The sequence below is a fragment of the Podarcis gaigeae genome (genome assembly GCF_964106915.1).
Source record: "Podarcis gaigeae genome assembly, chromosome: 11".
Taxonomy (NCBI): Eukaryota; Metazoa; Chordata; class Lepidosauria; order Squamata; family Lacertidae; genus Podarcis; species Podarcis gaigeae.
Window position 1 is genome coordinate 54,583,224 of NC_139687.1, and position 21,579 is coordinate 54,604,802.

At 43.2% G+C, this 21,579-nt stretch overlaps 1 protein-coding gene across 2 annotated transcripts; it reads left to right on the plus strand.

The window, feature by feature from the left end:
* Nucleotides 1-14,575: 14,575 nt before the first annotated feature.
* On the plus strand, nucleotides 14,576-19,763 carry RPL17 (ribosomal protein L17). 2 transcript variants are annotated; one of them, XM_083703800.1, is made up of 7 exons: nucleotides 14,576-14,678; nucleotides 16,099-16,151; nucleotides 16,241-16,281; nucleotides 17,343-17,477; nucleotides 18,091-18,189; nucleotides 18,589-18,780; nucleotides 19,673-19,763. In XM_083703800.1, exons 2-7 carry the CDS (start codon nucleotides 16,112-16,114, stop codon nucleotides 19,718-19,720), a joined length of 555 nt encoding a protein of 184 aa, XP_083559926.1. In that variant the 5' UTR covers nucleotides 14,576-14,678; nucleotides 16,099-16,111; the 3' UTR covers nucleotides 19,721-19,763. The 2 variants fall into 2 exon arrangements, with proteins under 2 accessions (XP_083559926.1, XP_083559927.1); XM_083703801.1 differs by having other exon boundaries at nucleotides 14,675-14,805.
* Nucleotides 19,764-21,579: the final 1,816 nt, after the last annotated feature.

Genomic DNA, 21,579 nt, shown 5'->3' on the forward strand with positions numbered 1-21,579 from the left:
AGGACTTGCCGATCGCATGGTCGGCGGTTCGAATCCCCGTGGCGGGGTGCGCTCCAGTCGTTCAGTCCCAGCGCCTGCCAACCTAGCAGTTCGAAAGCACCCCCGGGTGCAAGTAGATAAATAGGGACCGCTTACTAGCGGGAAGGTAAACGGTGTTTCCGTGTGCTGCGCTGGCTCGCCAGATGCAGCTTGTCACGCTGACCACGTGACCCGGAAGTGTCTTCGGACAGCGCTGGCCCCCGGCCTATAGAGTGAGATGGGCGCACAACCCTAGAGTCAGACACGACTGGCCCGTATGGGCAGGGGTACCTTTACCTTTACCTTACCTTAGAAGTTAGTAGCCTAGATAGCTCAGTTGGTTACAGAATGGTGCTTGCTGATAATGCCAAGGTTGCAGGTTCGATCCCTGTATGGGACTGCTGCATATTCCTGCATTGCAGGGGGCTTGGGCTAGATCAGGGGTCAGCAAACTTTTTCAGCAGGGGGCCGGTCCACTGTCCCTCAGGCCATGTGGGGGGGGGGGCGGACTATATTTTGAGAGGAAAAAATGAACGAATTCCTATGTCCCACAAATAACCCAGAGATGCGTTTAAAATAAAATGTCACATTCTTTCCCCCACACTTAATTTATTTATTATTAATGCTGCAATACATATATGAAATCTTTACATATTGATACATATACATTATATTTGTAAATTCCCATTTTCACGTTTCATTATGTACCAAAATTTATCCATTTCTTATTTCTTGTCCTGTGGCTTCCCTCCACCCGTGCGTGACTTCCTTGTTATTATTTTGTAACTTTATTATTGAGGATGTAATTTTGTATCTTAATAATTAAACATTCAATCTTATATATCCGCTTAGCTTAGCTTAACTTAACTTTGTGAAATCAGTCTATACATATCAATAAATTCTTGTTGGAGCATCTTTTGGTCATGTATTCTTCTACACATTTCCATTCCTGTTTGAGATTTTAATTAGATTGCATTCTAATTGTTGCTGTCATTTTTGCTAATTCAATCATTTCAAAAAATTTATTTTGCCAGTCTTTCAATGTTGGTACTTCTTCTGATTTCCAAATTTTTGCAAACCTTGCGGCGGCATATAAAAAGATTCTCTTCATGTCTTTTCTTTTCATGTCACATTCTACTCATGTAAAAACATGCTGATTCCCGGACCGTTTGGGGGCTGGATTTAGAAGGTGATTGGGCCGGATCCGGCCCCCCGGGCCTTAGTTTGCCTACCCATAGGCCAAATGGTCTCCAGGGTCCCTTCCAACTCTACAACTTTCATTAAGTTTCCATCAAGTCATCAACTATAGTAGCCTGCACCTCCTGGGTGCCTTCCAGATGTTTTGGATTATAACTCTCATCAGACCCCAGCTGGAGGGCACCGGGTTGGTGAACACTGAACTACAGTACAGCTGTACATTTGGGGGATTTTCATATTTGAGTTTATATTTGTCCAGGTTGTTGTTGTTGGGTTTTTTTGTTTCGGTTTTTGTTTCGCATATACATTTAGGGTAAAAACAAGTTCTTTAAAAAAAAACCACATGAAAATGATTATTATCCAAATAGGCAGCAGTTTCCCTTCCCACTTTCCCCTTGTTCTGTTAAACATCTTCTTCTTAACTGGAAGAGAAAGAGAAACGAAGTTGTTGGTAGTGGAGAAAGGAGCTCAGAGCAGACATCAGGATTTAATCAGGCATTGGTTGCCAAGTTCCCTATCCAGACCCCCACCACATTTAATCTGGGATGGAGAGGGGGGAGTATCCGCAGGGGGAGGAGAGGTGCCAGGGAATGAATGGAGTTGTGGGGGAGGGTCTGGCTTTGACCGCGAATAACCTCCCAGTGCACATAAAGCTGGGGTCCCAAAAAGGACAACAAAGACACAGGCTCGAAAGCAAATAGAGGCTGTGAGCAAAGGCATTAAAGAAAAAGCCACAATGGCAGTGCCAGAAACAGAAACTCAACAGGTGCTGTTTCCTCCAGCGTGGAGACGTAGCGCTTGTTCAATCTTTGCTTGTGGCGCAACTGCTATGACACAAGAAGCCTGCCAGAAAGGTGTGGGGAGGAGGGAGGTGACAATCACAATGTACTGCCAGGCTCAAACGACAAGGGTTGCTTTGGAGAACAAATAATTATTGTTGTTCTTTAGTTGTTTAGTTGTGTCCGACTCTTTGTGACGCCATGGACCAGAGCACGCCAGGCACTCCTGTCTTCCACTGCCTCCCACAGTTTGGTCAAACTCATGCTGGTAGCTTCGAGAACACTGTCCAACCATCTTGTCCTCTGCCGTCCCCTTCGCCTTGGGCCCTCCATCTTTCCCAACATCAGGGCCTTTTCCAGGGAGTCTTCTCTTCTCATGAGGTGGCGAAAATATTGGAGCCTCAGCTTCAGGATCTGTCCTTCCAGTGAGCACTCAGGGCTGATTTCCTTCAGAATGGATCGGTTTGATCTTCTTGCAGTCCATGGGACTCTCAAGAGCCTCCTCCAGCACCATAATTCAAAAACATCCATTCTTCGGCGATCAGCCTTCCTTATGGTCCAGCTCTCACTTCCATACATCATTACTGGGGAAACCATAGCTTTAACTATACAAACCTCTCCACTATGACCTGTCCATCTTGGGTGGCCCTGCATGGCATAGCTCATAGCTTCTCTGAGTTATTCAAGCCCCTTCGCCACGGCAAGGCAGTGATCCGTGAAGGAGAACAAATAATTACTTTCATACAAATAAAAAAAAAATGTTTTTGCTGAGTGCAAGATGAACTTAGAATTACCCTGGGGACCCCTAGGGTCATCTAGTCCAACCCCTGGCAATGCAGGAATCTCAACTAAAGTATCCATGAAGAAATGGCCACCCAACCTCACAGCGAAGCTTCCAAGGAAGGAGATTCCACAACATCCTGAGGAAGTCCATTCCACTGTCAAACGCCTCTTTTTCGAGTTCTACCCTCCAGAGCAGGAGAAAACAAGCTTGTTCCTGTTTGCATGTGATAAACCGGGGGGGAGGGGGGTCAGCAAACTTTTTCAGCAGGGGGCCAGTCCACCGTCCCTCAGACCTTGTCGAGGACCGGACTATATTTTTTTAAAAAATGAACAAATTCCTATGCCCCATAAATAACCCAGAGATGCATTTAAAATAAAAGGTCACATTCTACTCATGTAAAAACACCAGGCAGGCCCCACAAATAACCCAGAGATGTATTTTAAATAAAAACACACATTCGACTCATGTAAAAACACAATGATTCCCGGACCAACCGCTGGATTTAGACGGGGATTGGTCCAAATCCGGCCCCTGGGCCTTAGTTTGCCTACCCATGTGATAAACCTTGAGATATTTGAAGATGGCTATCAAAAGTCCTCTCAGTCTCCTCTCTTCCAGGTTAAAGATACCACGCTCCTTCAACCATTTCTCATCAGGCTTGGTTTCCAGACCCTGGCCTAGATCATCTCAGTTGCCTTCCTCTGCTCAGGTTCTAGCTTGTCAACATCCTTATTAAACTGTGGTGCCCAGAATTGGACACAGGACTCCAGGTGTAGTCTGACCAAGGCAGAATAGAATGGTACAGTGGTACCTCAGGTTACATATGCTTCAGGTTACAGCCTCCGCTAACCCAGAAATAGTACTTCGGGTTAAGAACTTTGCTTCAGGATGAGAACAGAAATCGTGCTCCAGCGGTGCAGTGGCAGCAGAAGGCCCCATTAGCTAAAGTGGTGCTTCAGGTTAAGAACAGTTTCAGGTTAAGTACGGACCTCCAGAACGAATTAAGTACTTAACCCAAGGTACCACTGTACTATCGTTTCCTTTGATCTGGACACTATACTTTTGTTGATGCAGCCTAGAATAGCATTAGCCTTTTTTTTACCACTGCAAAAAACATTTGTTTGGGCCTAGAGGGTTTTCTAAATCACGCCTGCTACTTTCACAGGAAGCCGTTTGATACAGAGTTCTGACTACTGGTCTGTCTCGCACAGTAGTCGTCTTTGCTCTGGTGGCAGCAGATCTCTAGGGCTTTGGGCAAGGCTCTTTCCAAGCCCTACCCGGAGATGCCATGCAAAGCAGGTGATCTATCACTGACCCACAACCCTTCTCCCCAGACCCTCTTTTCTTATGCAGCCCATTTTGGATGCAAACTCCTTGGCAATGGTGGGACCCAATGACCAAGGAAAATAAGACCCAGCTAGATTAGGGGTTGTGAATCTATGGCCCTCCAGATGTTCCAGAACTACAACTCCCAGCATCCCTCCCCATTGGCCATGCTGGTTGGGGCCAATGAGAGTTGGAGTCCAACATCAGCTAGAGACCCAAATTTGGGAAACACTGGTCTAGATGAGCAACTAAATTGCTCTTGGCCACTGAGGGGCCCTCTGGTCACTGAGTATTTTTCGCTCCATACAACACACTTTTTTCCTTCTAAAAAGTAAGGGGAAATGTGTGTGCATCTTATGGAGCCAATGCATGGTCTCTGGAGCTGAATTGCCCAGGGGCAAAAAGCAGATCGTGCTTTCTTTCTTTTTTTAGAAAGAGGGAAGGGGGTGTTGAAACTAAGCCACTGAGCAGCTGATTGGCAAGCGATCGGAGGGAGATAAGGGACGCTAGAGATAAAGGAGGCTGCCTGGGACGGGGGAGGTAAAAGCCCATGGATCCTCAGGATTTTTGCATTGAGTCATCCCAAATTCACCATCAGATCACTTAAAATGTCCGTGGCTACAGCCTGCACCAAAAAAAATCGCACACCCACTGTTGCGTGGGGCTGCAATGGCGCAAAAATGTGGTTATAAAGCACGGATCCACATGGATTCTCAGGGTTTTGCATTGGGCTACCCCAAATTCACCGTCAAATCACATATCATGTCTGTGGCCACAGCATGAACCACAAAAATCATATATCCACTGTTTTGTTCAGAATATTTTTCTTGTTTTCCTCCTCTAAAAACTACGTGCGTCTTATGGAATGAAAAATGTGGTATGTCTTATAGAGTCCTTTCTATGCACAGAATAGAACCTGTGACCTTGGCATTATCAGCACCATGCTATAACCAGCTGAGCTACCTGCCTGGATCTTCAGCTTGCAATCCTTTAGTTAATGCCTCCAATTGCAGCTGGGCATTTTGCAATTGTTTGTGTGCTGGGAGAAGAAACCAGCCTCCCTGCGATGGCCACAGCTAAATCCTTGGGCGCCAGTTTGCATGTTCTCATCGTTTCCGTGCAACTTTGTCAGTCTCATTGGTTTGCCGAGACCAAATCTTTGCATTCCTGGGAAATGTTAATTCCCATTAATGTGGCCGCAAGCCTGAAGGGATGCCTTTGTGTACCTGGCTCCAGGCATCTCCGTAGAACCCTTTGAGTTGGACTCCTTCCAGGGAACAGGAGCTTCTGGTTGCTAAGGCAAACCAGCCTCAGAGAGGATCAGCCCCTTCTGCTATGTTTATAAAGCTGTGCTTCCCAGTAGGCATTGCTCCCATTGGCCAACCTGATAGATAACAGCAAGCGGGAACATTTCCTCACCGAGGGCCAGTCCTCCCATTAGGCAGAGTGAGGCGATGGCCTCAGGTGGCATATGCTGGGAGGCCGTGGTGCCCCTCAGCTCTTCCTCCTGAGCTCCCTGGCCATACCCTTCTGCTGGAGAGGAGAGCTATGTGCCGTGCACCTTGCCTTCCACCTTTATAACTACCCTGTGACATTTTGTCCTTCGCCTCAGGCAGCAGAATGTGTTGGACCGGCCTCACCATTACCACATTAACTCCCACGTCCTTTTTTTCATGTGTCGGCCAAAAGGTGGGCTGATTTGTTGCTTTCAGCGGCATGCCAGTTGCCTATTGTTTACTTGCGGCGAGAAAGCAGCCAGTCTCCTTTCTCAAAAACTGCCAGGTGTGTGTGTGGGGGGGGTGATTACTACTGTATGCTTCCACACGCTGAAAGAATATTGGAGAAAAGCAGGGAACAGATAAATTGCAAATGAGGCATTTGCAGCGCTTGCTACCACATGCAATGCAAGAGAAAAGGATGCGGGGAGCTGAGCACCTCTCTCCCTTTAGTGGTTGGTGTCAGGAGTTTATGGGCCTAGGACTGGGATCATTGGTTCTGGATGTGACTGCCCCATGTGATGAGCCACAGAATGTCAATGTGTGCAGCAAGATCAAACGCGGGAGAAGGGTGTGGCATCCATATATCCTGTCACTTTCTTTTCTAGTGGTACATCAATCTTCCTTTACTCCACTGGTAAATGTAAAGGTAAAGGGACCCCTGACCATTAGGTCCAGTTGTGGCCGACTCTGGGGTTGCGCCGCTGATCTCACTTTATTGGCCAAGGGAGCCAGTGTACAGCTTCCAGGTCATGTGGCCAGCATGACTAAGCCACTTCTGGCGAACCAGAGCAGCGCACGGAAATGCCGTTTACCTTCCCGCCGGAGCGGTACCTATTTATCTACTTGCACTTTGACGTGCTTTCGAACTGATAGGTTGGCAGGAGCAGGGACCGAGCAACGGGAGCTCACCCTGTCGCGGGGATTCAAACCGCCAACCATCTGATCGGCAAGCCCTAGGCTCTGTGGTTTAACCCACAGCGCCACCAGTGTCCCCTCACTGGTGAATGTACTTCGTGGTTAAAGGTAAACACATTCATAGCAGATGCACATCACTCTAGCAAAATATCCTAAACCACTTGGGAGTGTGTGTAGGAATGCATGCGAGTGCTGAACATGCATGTGGGTTTAGATGCACACCTTATAACATTTGTTTGCAAGTACAGTGGTACCTCGGGTTACAGATGCTTCAGGTTACAGACGCTTCAGGTTACAGACTCTGCTAACCCAGAAATAGTACCTTGGGTTAAGAACTTTGCTTCAGGATGAGAACAGAAATTGCGCCGCGGCCACAGCAGGAGGCCCCATTAGCTAAAATGGTACCTCAGGTTAAGAACAGTTTCAGGTTAAGAACGGAGCTCCAGAACGAATTAAGTTCTTAACCCGAAGTACCACTGAAGCAGAGATCTATGTGATTAATATGCAGCTGATGTATAGCGGCTAAGCTGGAAAATCCCTGGTTCAAATCTCACTATAGACATTGAATCCCGTGGCGTTGGACAAGCATACACATGCATAATATGAGAAGCAAAATTAACTTCCCAAGTTCCCTCTCATTACAATACCCTTTTGAGAAGCAACTACCCAAGCGGTTATTATTATGCACAGTCGTTTTATAGAAATTAGAACAGCTTTCACCAACCCCATGCCCAAAAAATGTTCTGGTCTTCTGCTTCCATCAGGGTGCTGGCTGGCTGGTTTTAAAAGAGGTCTATTTAGGGCTGATGGAAGTTGTCCACAACAGTTGGGACGTCATCAGGCTGAGGAAGACTGGTCTAAATGGTATCACCCTAGAAATTGCTTCCATTGTTGGGTAAATGTTATTTTGTCACCAAGTAGGCCCTGAATCCAAATTGCTGGCCAACTGTGATCCTTACCTTAGGGAGAGTGGTTTTTGTAAATGCTCAGACGCTTGTAGACTATTGTTATTTTCAGGTGGGATTCATTCACCTACCAGCAAGTACAGGTTGTGCAGTTATAGTTGATTGGGAGGTCTGATCCAGCACACCTGCTTCCCCAAAAGATCAAACATTTTTGCAAAGAGGAAAGTGAAATGGAAAATCTCTTGGGAAGCATGGGGTCATATTTGCTTTGATGCAACACCATCGAATATCTCCACAATCAAATCAGAATGAATTCTTGTTAAGTAGCCAGTGCTGTCTAATTCCCTGCAAACAAATCAGGACTAATACTCAATAACGAGGTTGCCTAGAAACAGCCCTTGTAGGAGTGCCAACTTGAATAAAATATTGTGGGGGCCCAGGTAAGCCCTGCCCCACAATACCACATGACACCGTGTGCACGCACCATTTGAATGGGAATGCCCATAAACCTTTGGGGGACCCAGCCCCCTCAGATATTTTATTGTGGAGGCCAAAGCCCCTACAGCCCCTAGGAGTTGGCTACTATGACCCCCTGTGTCATTCGTCTCTCTCTTGCTTACTCACAACATTTTGAATTCCTTCCAATTTTAAAGTGCCGCATGAGAAAGGAACCCTCTCCTGCCCTCATTCCACCCTCTTACATTCCTGATGGTCTATCCATCTGGGTCAGTCCAACACATAGCTGTCAACTTACAGATTTGAAAATAAGGGACCAGCAGCCTCGGAAATAAGGGATCAGCAGCCAAAATAAGGGATTTTAGTCAACCAGCAGCCAAACGAAGCCTCAAGCGATGGTTCCCACAGCGCAGCAACCCGGCAAAGTGGATGCAGCAAGGAAAACCACTGTCACCTCTCTGCTGGGAAGCGCTGAGCAAAGGCGAGTCCCCAAGCGACGCGGCTGATTTGATCGGCACAAGTTCTTAGACTCCTTATTGGGTGAGCAACGCAGCCAAGCAACACAGTTGGAGCCTCCCTCCTCCCTGGCTGGCAGGGAGGGAGGGAGGGAGAGGAGCTGCTTCCTTTGAAACCTGGGAAATTTAAGGGACATCATCAATCCGGGACAGCAGCGGGACACAGCACTGGGATAAGGGAGTTTCCCGCCAAATAAGGGACGGTTGACAGCTATGGTCCAACATCCCTAATATTAAATAACCACCAATGGGCAAATCTTCACACATCCACCTTTCTAGAAGGCTGCAATTCTGTGTACCCACTTTCCAGGGAGTCAGCCTCAATGGAATTTGCTTCTTACAAGATTGCACTGTATAAAAACATTTGTTCAGTTGGCCATCACAAAATACCACATGTATATATCGTTGAAACAATGGCTTGAACAGAAACATCCATTAAAACCCCTTGCACTCAAGAAACCAAGCCTAAAATGTGGAAATAAATGCTGGGTTGCTGAACTGAGCATTCACTGATCAGGGTGCTAGCATTGGTGCAAAGCCCTGTACAGCTTGGGACCAGGATACCTAATAAATTGCCTCATCCCCTACCTACTGTTTGTTGTGGTTTTATAGTATGTATTTGTTCATATGAATATTTGCATTTTTAATGTGTTGTAAGTCACTTGGAGACCTTTGGGGGGGAAAGCAGCTAGCAAGCCTAGATGATGATGGAAATAATAATAATAATAATAATAATAATAATAATGACATTTGGTCCCATATTGCACCTACTGAAGCATTTTGCAGGATCATATTCCTGCAAATTAGCCAAGTGAGGAATATTTCTGGTGTTATTCTGAGCCCTGGAATCTAGGGCGTGTGCAAGTGGGTGGGAACCAGACAATCATGAGGATAAGATCTCTAGACAAAGTTTGTTGGAATATCGGTCTTTAGGGAAGCTGCTGAGCTCATACTTTGCTTTTGCTACGCATTTCCCTGCTGCTTATGCAACCACAAAGGGCTAGCCTTGTGTGAAGTAGAAAACATTATACTGTACCGTGCTTCAAGTTTAAAAGGCATGTTCAGTGGGTTTCTAGGAAACGGGAATTTTAAGGATCGAAAGCTCCCAATGTTTTTATTGGCAGAAGCCTTAAAGCTGACTTGCTCAAAAGCGTTTGGAGGGTGTGCCTGCACGAGTATTTGCTCAAGGTTTCCAGCTTCTCCACCTTTGCTGTAAAGACCATGCTGCTATCCATGAACTTTGGACAAAGTTTTTCTGAGACTTGAAAATGTGAAAGCTGCTGTTGCATATTTATTTTACTTACGGAACTATTTGTATACTGCCCTCTTGCGAACATCAGGCTGGTGTACAGCAGCAGCAGCAACAGCAACCAAAAATCTTTAAAAGCAATGTTGTTGTTGTTGTTGTTTAGTTGTTTAGTCGTTTAGTTGTGTCCGACTCTTCGTGACCCCCTGGACCAGAGCACGCCAGGCCCTCCTGTCTTCCACTGCCTCCCGCAGTTTGGTCAAACTCATGCTGGTAGCTTCGAGAACACTGTCCAACCATCTCATCCTCTGTCGTCCCCTTCTCCTTGTGCCCTCCATCTTTCCCAACATCAGGGTCTTTTTACAGCACAATCATTAAAATGACTGGCTACTAACAAATTTTTGAACAACTACATAGACCTGTTGCCATTAATCATAATAATAATGTCTTTAGGAGATGCCCGAAAGTCAAAAGTGGGTATGGGCTGTATCCAACATTAGTCATTATCATAGCAGACCTATTGAAATTAATGAAAATTATTTCCATGCTGGCTATGGAGCATAGGCTGCTGGTAGGAGCTGCTTGACAATGGTGAACTCTCCTTCCTTGGAGTTTTTAAAGTAGAGGTTGGGTGGCCATCTGCCATGGATGCTTCAGCCGAGATTCCTGCATTGCAGGGGGTTGGACTAGATGACCCTCGGGGCCCCTTCCACTCTACGGTTCTATGATTCTATTAAGAAAAACATACACACTCTGTTAGTATTTAGAGTGATTGATAATTAACTTGCATTAGCTAACACATAGGTGTATTGCCAAACATTATTTTTGCAGGACCTCAAGGCTATGTTGTTCAGAAATGCCTTTGCGTCAATTGACCCCCTACTGAAGTCAGCGAAGTTCCATTTCACTAGCAGAATAATTGCAGTCTCTCTCCAGGGATTGAGATACTTGACAAGTGGGGGTCAAAAGGAAGTACGTGGAATGGCCGGATGAATATTATTATTATTACAGGAAGAATAATAACGAAATGATGTTAAGGTTGTAATCCTGAACCTAACGACTTAACTATATTTTACTATGCATAAGCGATGGGAAGACCGAGTTCATAATGGGAAAACTGTGTGAGTTTCTTAAGCTGAAATCAAATAACCTATTAACCCAAGTTCATGAACTCTGGAGCTCAATGCCTGGGAGAAACAGCTATCCCCTCCACAAAGTCTCCTGATATAGTAAAAGAGCAGTTAAGAAGCTGGGAAGGCTCTCATATGCTCTAGTAAGAGTTGAAGAAAGGATGGGAAATAGCAAATTTTATAACACAAAAACATTTTTAAAGGTTTTTGTTAGTATGTAATCACACCTGAAAAACCAAAAGGGAAAAAGTGCATACAGCTTTCAAAATAGTTCAAATACAAACAACAACCACCGCGTGAGATCTTGCCTGTCTGTCACGGACACAAAATCTTCCAAACTGCTGAAAATTAACTTTAGAAGCATGTGAAATAAAGCTCCACCAGGGGGGTGTACAAGGTCTGATCTGTTCTAAATTGTATAATTGTAGGGCTTCAGGGCTGGGAGAAACAGGGCTGCATAGATTCTACAAGGATCCTGAGAGTTCCCGCTTTTGTATGTCTATTTGTTGGCTTAAAAAGAGTAGCAGAGAGAGAAGAAAGCCCTCAATGTCAACGAATCATCCTGTGTCTGCGGGGAGTCTGCTACAGCCTTCCAAAATTTCTTATGATCTTTCGTTAGGATGGCTGAAAGTAGCGTATAGCAGCATGCCTGATTATATCTAGTCCAGCTGAGCTGGATAGTTTCCCTGAGTTGTCGGGATCTGGAGAAGTAAATGTCAGGCAGTCGAGAGCTGCCCGTCTCGCTGAACTCTCTATAGATTCTCCGAACCTCGGTTTTAATTGCTATGGTTTCTTTTTCAGTCCAATCGCCAATCCCTCTCATCTTAGGTGGCCTAAACGGGTGCAAATGGGACAGTTCCGTTATTAAAATATCAATAAATTCCTCAAACCGAGTGGCTCCAACAGCAGGGGAAAGTTCACCTTTCTCTACCGAGAACAAATGGATCACACGGTCAGAACTCACTAAGCTTTGGAAAAGAGATAGTGTATGCTCGTTAACTCGATTCCTGTGGGGAATTAATTGACTGTTCTGTCTTCCTCGATGGAAAGACAAATTTACAATGCAGAGGGATATGGTCACTGAGCATAGGATCACCGATGTAAAACTCAGCCACTTAGGGCATCATTTTAGTGGGTATCAGAATATAATCCACCACACTATTTCCCTGCGGGGAGATAAAAGTGAAATTCCCAGAGCCTTCCCAATCAGTTAGCCCATTGAGCCATGTCAGGGCCCTAGTAGTGGTCAGCTTAGTGAGTCGCAGACCAGCCAGATTAATTACTGGATTCCGGAATCTATGTTCCCAAAAACAGAAGTCTGGGAGAACGGGCTGTGTATAATGCAAACTTTTGGTTTCATCAAATGAAGCTCTATGGATTCTGACCATCTTAGGCTGTTAGCTATTTCTGCTAGAAATAAGCAAAAAGTACCGTAATCACAGGTTGATCAATTGCAAGGATTCGGAGGAGGATCATTAAATTTATTTTCACTTTGCCTTCTTCAGTATGGAAAAGAAAGAGTGATGTGGAAGAGATACATAATTTCTGCTTCTGCATCTAAATTATGCAGATTTTCGTCAAGCTGCCAAGACAATAGCAAACAGCTCCACCTTGTGGCTTGGCTTTGCCTGATTTTTTTTTTTTTTAACTTGCAATGCATTGCTTAATTGTTTCTTATCTAGAAAACTATTGTTATGTGCACCCCAATCTCTGAACGGTGAGAGATTTCAGGGGTACCGGTGCATGCCTTGGGTATGAAGGTCCCTGGAGACTGTGGTGTCTTTGTGATATTTGGTTTTATTTACACACAGATGTAAGCTGAGTTTAAGATGGAATTAAACCCAGCATTATCCCTCCCTCAGATGCTGGTTACCTGTTAGGTCTGTGGATGTGTAGGCAGGTGGATATTATCTGATGCCATAGCACTGAATTCTCACAAAGAGCGTAATCATGTGTTTCTGTCTTTTCTATTTCCAGTTACCAACCCAACCATCCTTTGTTGCACACACACAAACACACACCTTGATGACCTCACGTCCATGCAATGCCTTCCTCACTCAGTCTCCAGCTTTTTGCTTTTTATGCAACACTTTGGCCCTGGCAATCTCCTAAACACGGAAAGTTGGGTCCAGGGATTAGGAGTCTGGCATTCGGTTTAACTTCCCAAGCCTTGATTAAATTCTAACAGCCGCGGAACCTTGGAATTTAGGGGAGTCTGACACCCACGATCTCATAACAGTATTATTATTATTATTATTATTATTATTATTATTATTATTATATTTCTATCCTGCCCTTTCTGCCAAAAGAGCCCAGGGTGACAAGCACATCCACAATAAAACATTTTTAAAAGCACTCAGTTTAGGATTGCCATGACAACGTCTTTCAGCCATCAAATGCCTAGATAGACAGGATTTCTTTACATTAACTATCCCGAAATTCAATGAAGGAAGATACACCTCACCAAGCTAGGCATTCCACAAATGGGGAACTGCCAGTGTAAAAATTGTTTATTTCCTCTCTCTGCCCATTAGTATGCAAAGGGTATGACTCTCCAAAAGGCAGTACAGAAAGTTGTGCGGCCCTCCAGGAATGGTAAAGTGAACTGGGTGGCTCAAAAGGCAGAGCCTTTTCTGTGGTGGTGCCCTATGGAATTCCCTCCCCAGGCACTTTTCTCTGCCAATGCCAATGTTGTCAGATTCAAAATATCCTTTCTTCCAAAGCCCTTAGATGGCAAATAATAAAAACCTGTTACATTTTAACTGCTGTTTACTGTTGCTGCTCTGTGTTTGTTTTTAGGTCATGTTAGGTCAGTTCTAATGTGTGTTTTTGCATTGTTTAAATTTGTTTAAAATGAATAATAAGCCACACCCAAAGCCAATTCTGGAGGAAAGGCAGAATAGAATTTTTAAAATGTAAACAAGTCTGTCAGTAATGCTGGTTAATTGCTTGAGCACCTGTGCTAGCACACTTTACAGAATAAAAGAAATCCACTGATACTGGGACTGTCTTTTTTTTTTTTAATGGCAGGATTTCTAAGCCTTTAACTGGTATGTGGACAAGCAGAAATTTAAGAGGTGAAACTTTCCCTCAGCATGGCTACATCTCCATGTGGTAAGGAGAGGTCATGGAAGGAGGGAAAAGGTTTAATTATATTGTAAGCCGCCTTGAGCATGGTTTTTAACTTGGGGGAGATGGCATACAAATAAAATGATTGACTGCTGTCAGGAAAGGCATTACGTATAGAATTTATGCTGTGATGTTACCAAAGACACAGAAAGTCAGAGGAAAAACAAAATTTCAACCTTGGTGTCACCAGCAGAATATTCTATTGCAAGAAGAGAAAGGTATTAAAACTGGAAATCAGATATGAAGAGACAATTAAAAACTGAGGCTATTTGGAAACAGACCTCAATGATCTGATAGGACTGAATTGGACTAAAATAGCAGCATCATGGCATTTATGCTAATATTGTTCAGCATAAGTGATTTGAAAAAAAAGCTTTTCCTTGCATATAGACGCATATCATTGATGTTTGGTTATTTTTAACTGAATGTTAAGAATTTTTTAACATTGTTAAAATTGAATTGTTTTGATTATATTTTGATTTGTATGCACCTTTGAGTTGGATTTTTTCGCAGAGTATAAATGTCAAAATCTCTCTCTCTCTCTCTCTCTCTCTCTCTCTCTCTCTCTTAGCTGGCGTGTCCGTTTTATCTGTTCTATAACACTTTATGAACGGTGCCTGGGCGCCTTCTTCGTTTCACGCCCGGCTTTGCAATTCCTTCCCGCTCCCTTACTGGCGAACTCGCGTTTGCGGCGTCTTCTCGCGAGACCCGGAAGCGGCACGAAGGCTTCCCAGAATCCTTCGCCCTTCCTTTTCCCCGGCGGTAGCTGTGGCTGTAAGGTGAGTCTGATGGCGGCTGCTTGGGGCCTTGGCTGGTATCCGCCGCCGCGGGCCTCCATCCCGGCCCGGGCCCCCAGAAGCCCTCCTTAGATGGAGAAGGGAGGCGAATAGCTGTTCGCCCGCCACGGTATTTCCGTTCTTTGGGGCGGGGAAGATTGAAATTCGGGCGTCCGGAGAAGTCCGGGTAGGAGCGGTAGGGGGAAAAATGGCCTCTGCAAGCGGCTGGGGATTCTGAAAACCCCGGATGTGGAAGCCCTGCCTTTGGAAATGCAAGTGGGTCGTGGGAGAAACAGATGGGGAGGGAATCAGTTATATAGGTTTTCTGCAAGTAGGCCTCGTATTTTTGGCTCATCCTTGGGTGGGTTAAGTGGGAAGGCAAGATAAACTCAGGGGTTTAAAAATGAGAATTTCATAAGTTGTGTGCCTTTGTTTCTCATTTTGATACTTTTACATAGTCTTGTATGCACTGCGGCTTTTGGTGCATTGTGACTTGTTATTTTTTATTGATTATAGCTTAGTACTTACTAATTGCTATGGGTGATTTTCTGCTGTATTATTTGCTGGTGCTCAATTTCATTGTGTACTGTTGTATTCCAATGGGTTATTGAATACGACTTTATATGATGCAAGTTGTTTAGCGTTATGTTCTTTTTTTTTGTATTGGATCGGATTGTTATAAGGTGTGTGGATTCTGCTGTAGACTTTGCTGTTTCTTCAGCTTGTAAACTGCCTTGAGTATAGTAATGTAGAAAGGCAATATACAAATTAAAAGTGAAATGAAAGTTGGGATTCTCTTCTTTGCCAGCTTCCCCCCACCCGTGGGTTTGGCAGGCCCGGGAGGCCGCATGGTTGCTTCAAATACGGATGGGCATGTTTTTGAAGGGGTGGTACTGTGGGCTTCTGAAATGCAGCAGGGCCTTTTGCAGTGCAGTCCAGGAACACCATATTTATGTGTAATTTGTCACTGCTTTTGGTGGTGGAGGAAGGCAAGGGAGGGTTATTATTTGTGCTACAAGGAGAAAGGATTGCAAGCCATCAAGTGTTGTGCTTTATAGTAGGGTTGTGCATTTGTTATGTATGTACTTGAAAGTGGGCACAATCACTCTTACGGGGCAATAGTATCTCATTACCTTCTAATAGCACATTATCTTACTTTAATTACACTATAGGGTGGCAAATAGCATGGGGGAATGAACCTTGAATGTGTATGCATTGCAGAAAGGTGGTTAAGTGGTACATAGTTTGAAAATATTGTTGTAAAAATGGAAGCTGCACTGATGACTATCTTAGGACACCTTTGGATTAAATAATGAAAATACTAACATCTCTCTGAGCAGCTTTTTTCTAACCAGCAATTTGGAGAGTGTGTGTAATTTACGGCTACAATGCTGAAAGATATATTTATTTTTCCCCCCTCTAGGTAAGCTCTGAAAATGGTCCGCTACTCACTTGATCCGGAGAACCCCACAAAATGTAAGTATTTTTCCTATGGTATGTGCCTCATACTTTAGTGATTACCAAAACTTTCAGAATTACCATTTTTTTATCCCTTCTCCCCACAGCATGCAAGTCAAGGGGGTCCAACCTTCGTGTTCACTTTAAGGTATGTGAAATCTTACTTTGATTCCCCCCCCCCCCCCCAGAAAAGAAAAAGAAATGGATGTGGAGTGGACCACACTGTAATTTGATGGAAGCAGAATTCATAGATTATGGTGCTTAATCACAAGATCGTCACATCAGATTTTCTAAACATCACCTAGTCATATACACTTTATTATAAAGCCTGTTGTGCTGCACAAAACATGTTGTCATTGTCTACCTAACATCCCACTTTCAAGAATTGGTGGTAATGGGGACTGTCCTGGCTGCTGTGTTGCCTAGGTACTCAAACTAGCAAGCCACCCTTCCTGCTTCTAAACTGGTGAGGAACAGGGGAGTAATAGGTGCAGGGTCATAGTGAGTAGAATTTTGGGGTTGCCTGCCAAGGCTAGTCAAATCTCTCTGTCTCTCTGATTTTTAACCGAGTCTTAAACAGAACAGTAAAGTGCTAATAAATCCTGAAACAACAACAAGGTAGCACAAGATTATATAATATATATCAGAAGAATGAAGAGATTACACTTGGTATAGACTCTGTCTTGCATTGCCTTGGTCAGTAGGTAGAAGGCAGTTCACTTTTGTCAGCTTTCTGTAATGTCAAATCTTGCAAAGAGGAGAGCATAATGTTACATTAGAATTTTTTTCTGGAGTTCTGTAACACACACCCAGCAAATGAATTTTCCATGATATATAATGTCATAAATAATATCCAGATAGCTCTTTTAAATAAATCTTGTCTTGATCAGATGGCCTGTTAAGAACATCTGAACAATTAGTACGAAATTCTGATACCATCAAAGGGGATTGATGTTTGTTTCAGGGGTGGTGAAATTAATGTAACTGCAGTGATGACCAACTTAGGACACCTTTGGATTCATAATGAAAACAACTAAGTGGCTCTGAGCAGTTACTTCCATAGTTAAGCTAGAGTTACTATACAAGCGCAGACTCTTATTATACAAACAGTGGCTTGGGGCTACGTCTTAAGTAAATGGCACCATAGTTATAGCCTACATACATAATGGGAAAATAGCCAATAATGCAATTGTCATTTCATTCCTTTAGAACACACGTGAGACTGCCCAGGCTATCAAAGGTATGCACATCCGAAAAGCTACCAAGTACTTGAAGGATGTGACCCTAAAGAAGCAGTGTGTTCCCTTCCGTCGTTACAATGGTGGTGTTGGCAGATGTGCCCAGGTATGGATGGATTTGGAGAAAACTGTTAGCAATTTGAGGGAAACTTTTTGAAAGGCAGTAATTTCATTCAGTAGCGTTTGAGGATATCTGTTGTACAAAGAATATCTTGAACATGAAGGCTGGTGAATATTGATGAAGATGCATGTTAAAAATTGGATCCACAATGAGTTGCGAAGAAATTTGTCACTGACTAGAAACCTGTTCTGTACTTGGTACACAGGAGCTACATTGTCCCTCTGCTGTTGGTTGGGTACCAATAATGCTTCTCTCAGCAGCAGATCAATTTCACAGTAACTGGATTGCTAACAGTCACCATGCAAGTCCTTTTTGGGGGCAGAAGCTGGAAAATTCTAGGGAAATGGATGCGATATATTACTTGGTGTTTATTGAATCCTTATTTTTCAGTTTGCTATGGGGAATTACATACGAGTGCCTTCAGGTTGTTGGATAGAATCACATTCTCTTATGTTTGCCTGTGGTTGCTGTGATGACTTTCTTAGGACACCTTTGGATTAATCATGAAAAGAATGTTTGGTTCTGAGCAGCCTCTAAAACAAATCACGTTAAGCATTTTTCTTCAAAAGTATACTCATACTGAACTCTCATCTTGCAGGCCAAGCAGTGGGGCTGGACACAGGGGCGTTGGCCAAAAAAGAGTGCCGAGTTCCTCCTGCACATGCTTAAAAATGCTGAGAGCAATGCTGAGCTCAAGGTAAAATATGCAGCTTGTCATGCTGGGTTAAGTTTCAGTTCTAGTAGTGATCCAAATTTTGAAAAGCAAAGACAAACCTTTGGTTCACTGGGGTTGGTATTGAGGATATGAAGTAGTATTCTGTAAGAGACTAGGGCTATACAGAAGGATTGCTGAAGGTGCAAGATTGGGTTCTTGGATACAGTTTAATGTTGAATAGACTTTGGTGGCAGTGATGACTATCTTAGGACACCTTTGGAATAACCATGAAACAAACACAAGATTCTGAGCCACTGTAACTACTGGGGTTTCTAGTTGACTTTTCAGATGTGGTTTAGGAAAGTTAGTGATTCGCTTTGAACTAGGTAAAACCTATTTTGTTATGGGGTTGTAATGAGAACTTTTTATTCCTCCCCCCAGGGTCTGGATGTAGACTCTCTGGTAATTGAGCACATTCAGGTTAACAAAGCTCCCAAAATGCGCAGGCGAACCTACAGGGCTCATGGTCGCATTAACCCCTACATGAGTTCTCCTTGCCACATTGAGATGATCCTCACAGAGAAGGAGCAAATTGTCCCTAAGCCAGAAGAGGAAGTTGCTCAAAAGAAGAAGGTATGAAACTTTTTAAATAAATAAATGTCTACTCAACTGTACAGATAACCAAAATGACACCAAAATAACTAGAATTTGGTTTTAATTTTGGCAAGGTAATCTAAAGAGGGGAAACTTTAAAGAAGTGATCAGGGCTGTCCTATACATGTTAACTCAGATGTGTTCAGATGTATAATTTGTGTTTTAGAGTTGCACTCCAATGGTAATTAGGTCAGTTATTTCAAAGATGTGCTTGATACTATTTTCTATAAGTATTTACAAAAGAAAATTCTTGTAGTCAGCAAAACTTTATGTGAAAGTCTGTACAGTGATTGCTAATATTGTAAATGGCTAATATTGTAAACTGCTATGGAGGATTTAACTCAGAAACAAAAAACAGCATATAAGTCTCTTAAATTTAGCTTCTATGTTTAACTTATTGTCTACCTGTCTGTGGGGCTTGAACATAATTATGAAGTCTGTAATGGAAATAGAATGATAGAAGTGACTTCAATTTTAATGGTCAAGTCAGAGGTAGCCAATGTTGATGTCTTCCAATTTTTTTGTACTCCCAGCTCCTATCAGCCCCAGCCAATATGGAGAATTGTCTGATGATGGGAGTTGTAGTCCAAAACATCTGGAAGACACAGTGTTTGCTATTGGCTATCTCTGGCATAAGTAGTTACCCCAAATACTGAGTTTTGCCAATGGAAATAATAGTCTGTTATTTGCTTTCTGATATTTTTTCCTGGAGCTGTGCTTGGTAATAGATAAATACATTGCAGTACTTCTTACAATAATCTCTGGAGTTATGGAAAATATACTGTGTGGTAAATTCCTTTTTCTAATTGGTTTCAGCATTCAGTGAATGTTTTTGGTCAAGTGATACTGATTTCTTTTGTTTTCTCCACAGATCTCTCAAAAGAAACTGAAGAAGCAGAAACTGATGGCTCGGGAATAAACATCTATTCAGTTCACAAATAAAAAACAAAATTTTAAGTTAACCGCACATGCTTTTTTATTTATTGTTTTTATTTGCAAATTTAACAAGCAGAAATATTATTTTCTTTCTTATATTTTAATAATGATTAGGATTATGATAAAAGCCCCACCACCACCTCACATTAAGGATACAATAACCACCAATACATCCATCTAAAGTTAAGCAGGCAGGTTAATGTAAGCCCTCCAGATGTCCAAATAGGTATATTTTGCTTGAAAAATACTATTCTGAGCGGAGTGATTATTATCAATGGCTTCTCTGTCACATAATATATGTTATTTCTCCCATTTGTTCATTAAACCTGGGTTGAAAGTCAAGCATGGATGCTTGCTGTTTAGAAACTGAATCAATACTACCAAAAGTGTTCATTTGTGGCTATGATGATGATGATGGGCAAAGAACCAGGACAAAATAAAACTGTATTCCGTCAGTTAATTCTTTGCATGACATACACGGAAAATGTGACTATAAGAGGAGGAGTTGATATACACAAATGGCTTGTTTAAAAGATGAAAGTAAGACAGACTGCTGGTTGTGAAAAAGTGCTGTGTGTTGCTAATGTATTAGGTTAATAAAAGTTTCACTTAAATTTCTTTGGGACGAAGCCCTAAATGATTACTCCTTTCAATAAGTAACCCTAACCTGAAAGGCTCAGAAATTATCAAAATTTATATAGCACCGTAGGGAGGTGCAGGTAAACAATGAAAAAAATAAAAATTGTTTCAGTTATGGCTGTCTAGTCTTGATTAAAGGCTTAAGTTTGCAATAGGATCTTGGGAACAAGCAGCACAAGACTACACACACCACCAGTCCCATAAACCAGTTTAGGGGATTTTAGGATGTGGCTTGAGCTGGCCTTGAACCATCATGCTAACAGAGGGAAAGAGCTGATTATGTAAAAGGCAAAGAACAAGCAATAGGTATGTTATTTAGGGAAAGGGGTAAAGTTACATTGCATCTTAAGCTTGCTTTATACACTGAGCCCATTGATGGGGCATGGTGTCATATATAAAAGATAAAGGGACCCCTGACCATTAAGTCCAGTCATGGCTGACTCCGGGGTTGCGGCACTCATCTTGCTTTATTGGCCAAGGGAGCCGGCGTACAGCTTCTAGGTCATGTGGCCAGCATGACTAAGCCGCTTCTGGCGAACCAGAGCAGCGCACAGAAACACCGTTTACCTTCCCGCTGAAGCGGTACCTATTTATCTACTTGCACTTTGAAGTGCTTTTGAACTGTTAAGGTGGGCAGGAACAGGGACCGAGCAATGGGAGCTCACCCCGTCGCGGGGATTTGAACCGCCGACCTTCTAATCGGCAAGCCCTAGGCTCTGGTTTACCCCTTAGCGCCACCCACATCCCCTAATATATACACACCACCAAAATTGTGAATAAAATGCACCCAGCTGATGAAAGTGTAGAAAGTATCTCTTTTCTCCCCTCTGTGCCCCCCATTAATAAGGAACAGTTAGACTTGCTTCAGGTTTTTTTTGCTTTTTAGTGACTTAGGTTGGGTTTTGAGGGAAGTTAGGGATGTGGCAATTGGAAGGTACCCCCGCAGGTTTTTTTTAATTAAAAAGTTCTGAATTTTCATTTGACTTTTGTGTCTTTACAACTCATCAAATAGGTTACGTAATTTGTGCCTTACATAAGCTCCAAGCTTCTTTAATAATGTATCACAAGCTCTCTTTATTTTCCATTTTGCACCAAAGCTGCATCTGCCCTTGTACCATGTATTTCCCAGCCTTTCTCCATGACCAGAAAAGCTTAATTTCTGCAACATCTGTTTAAAATAACCTGAAATTGCCAGCTTGATTA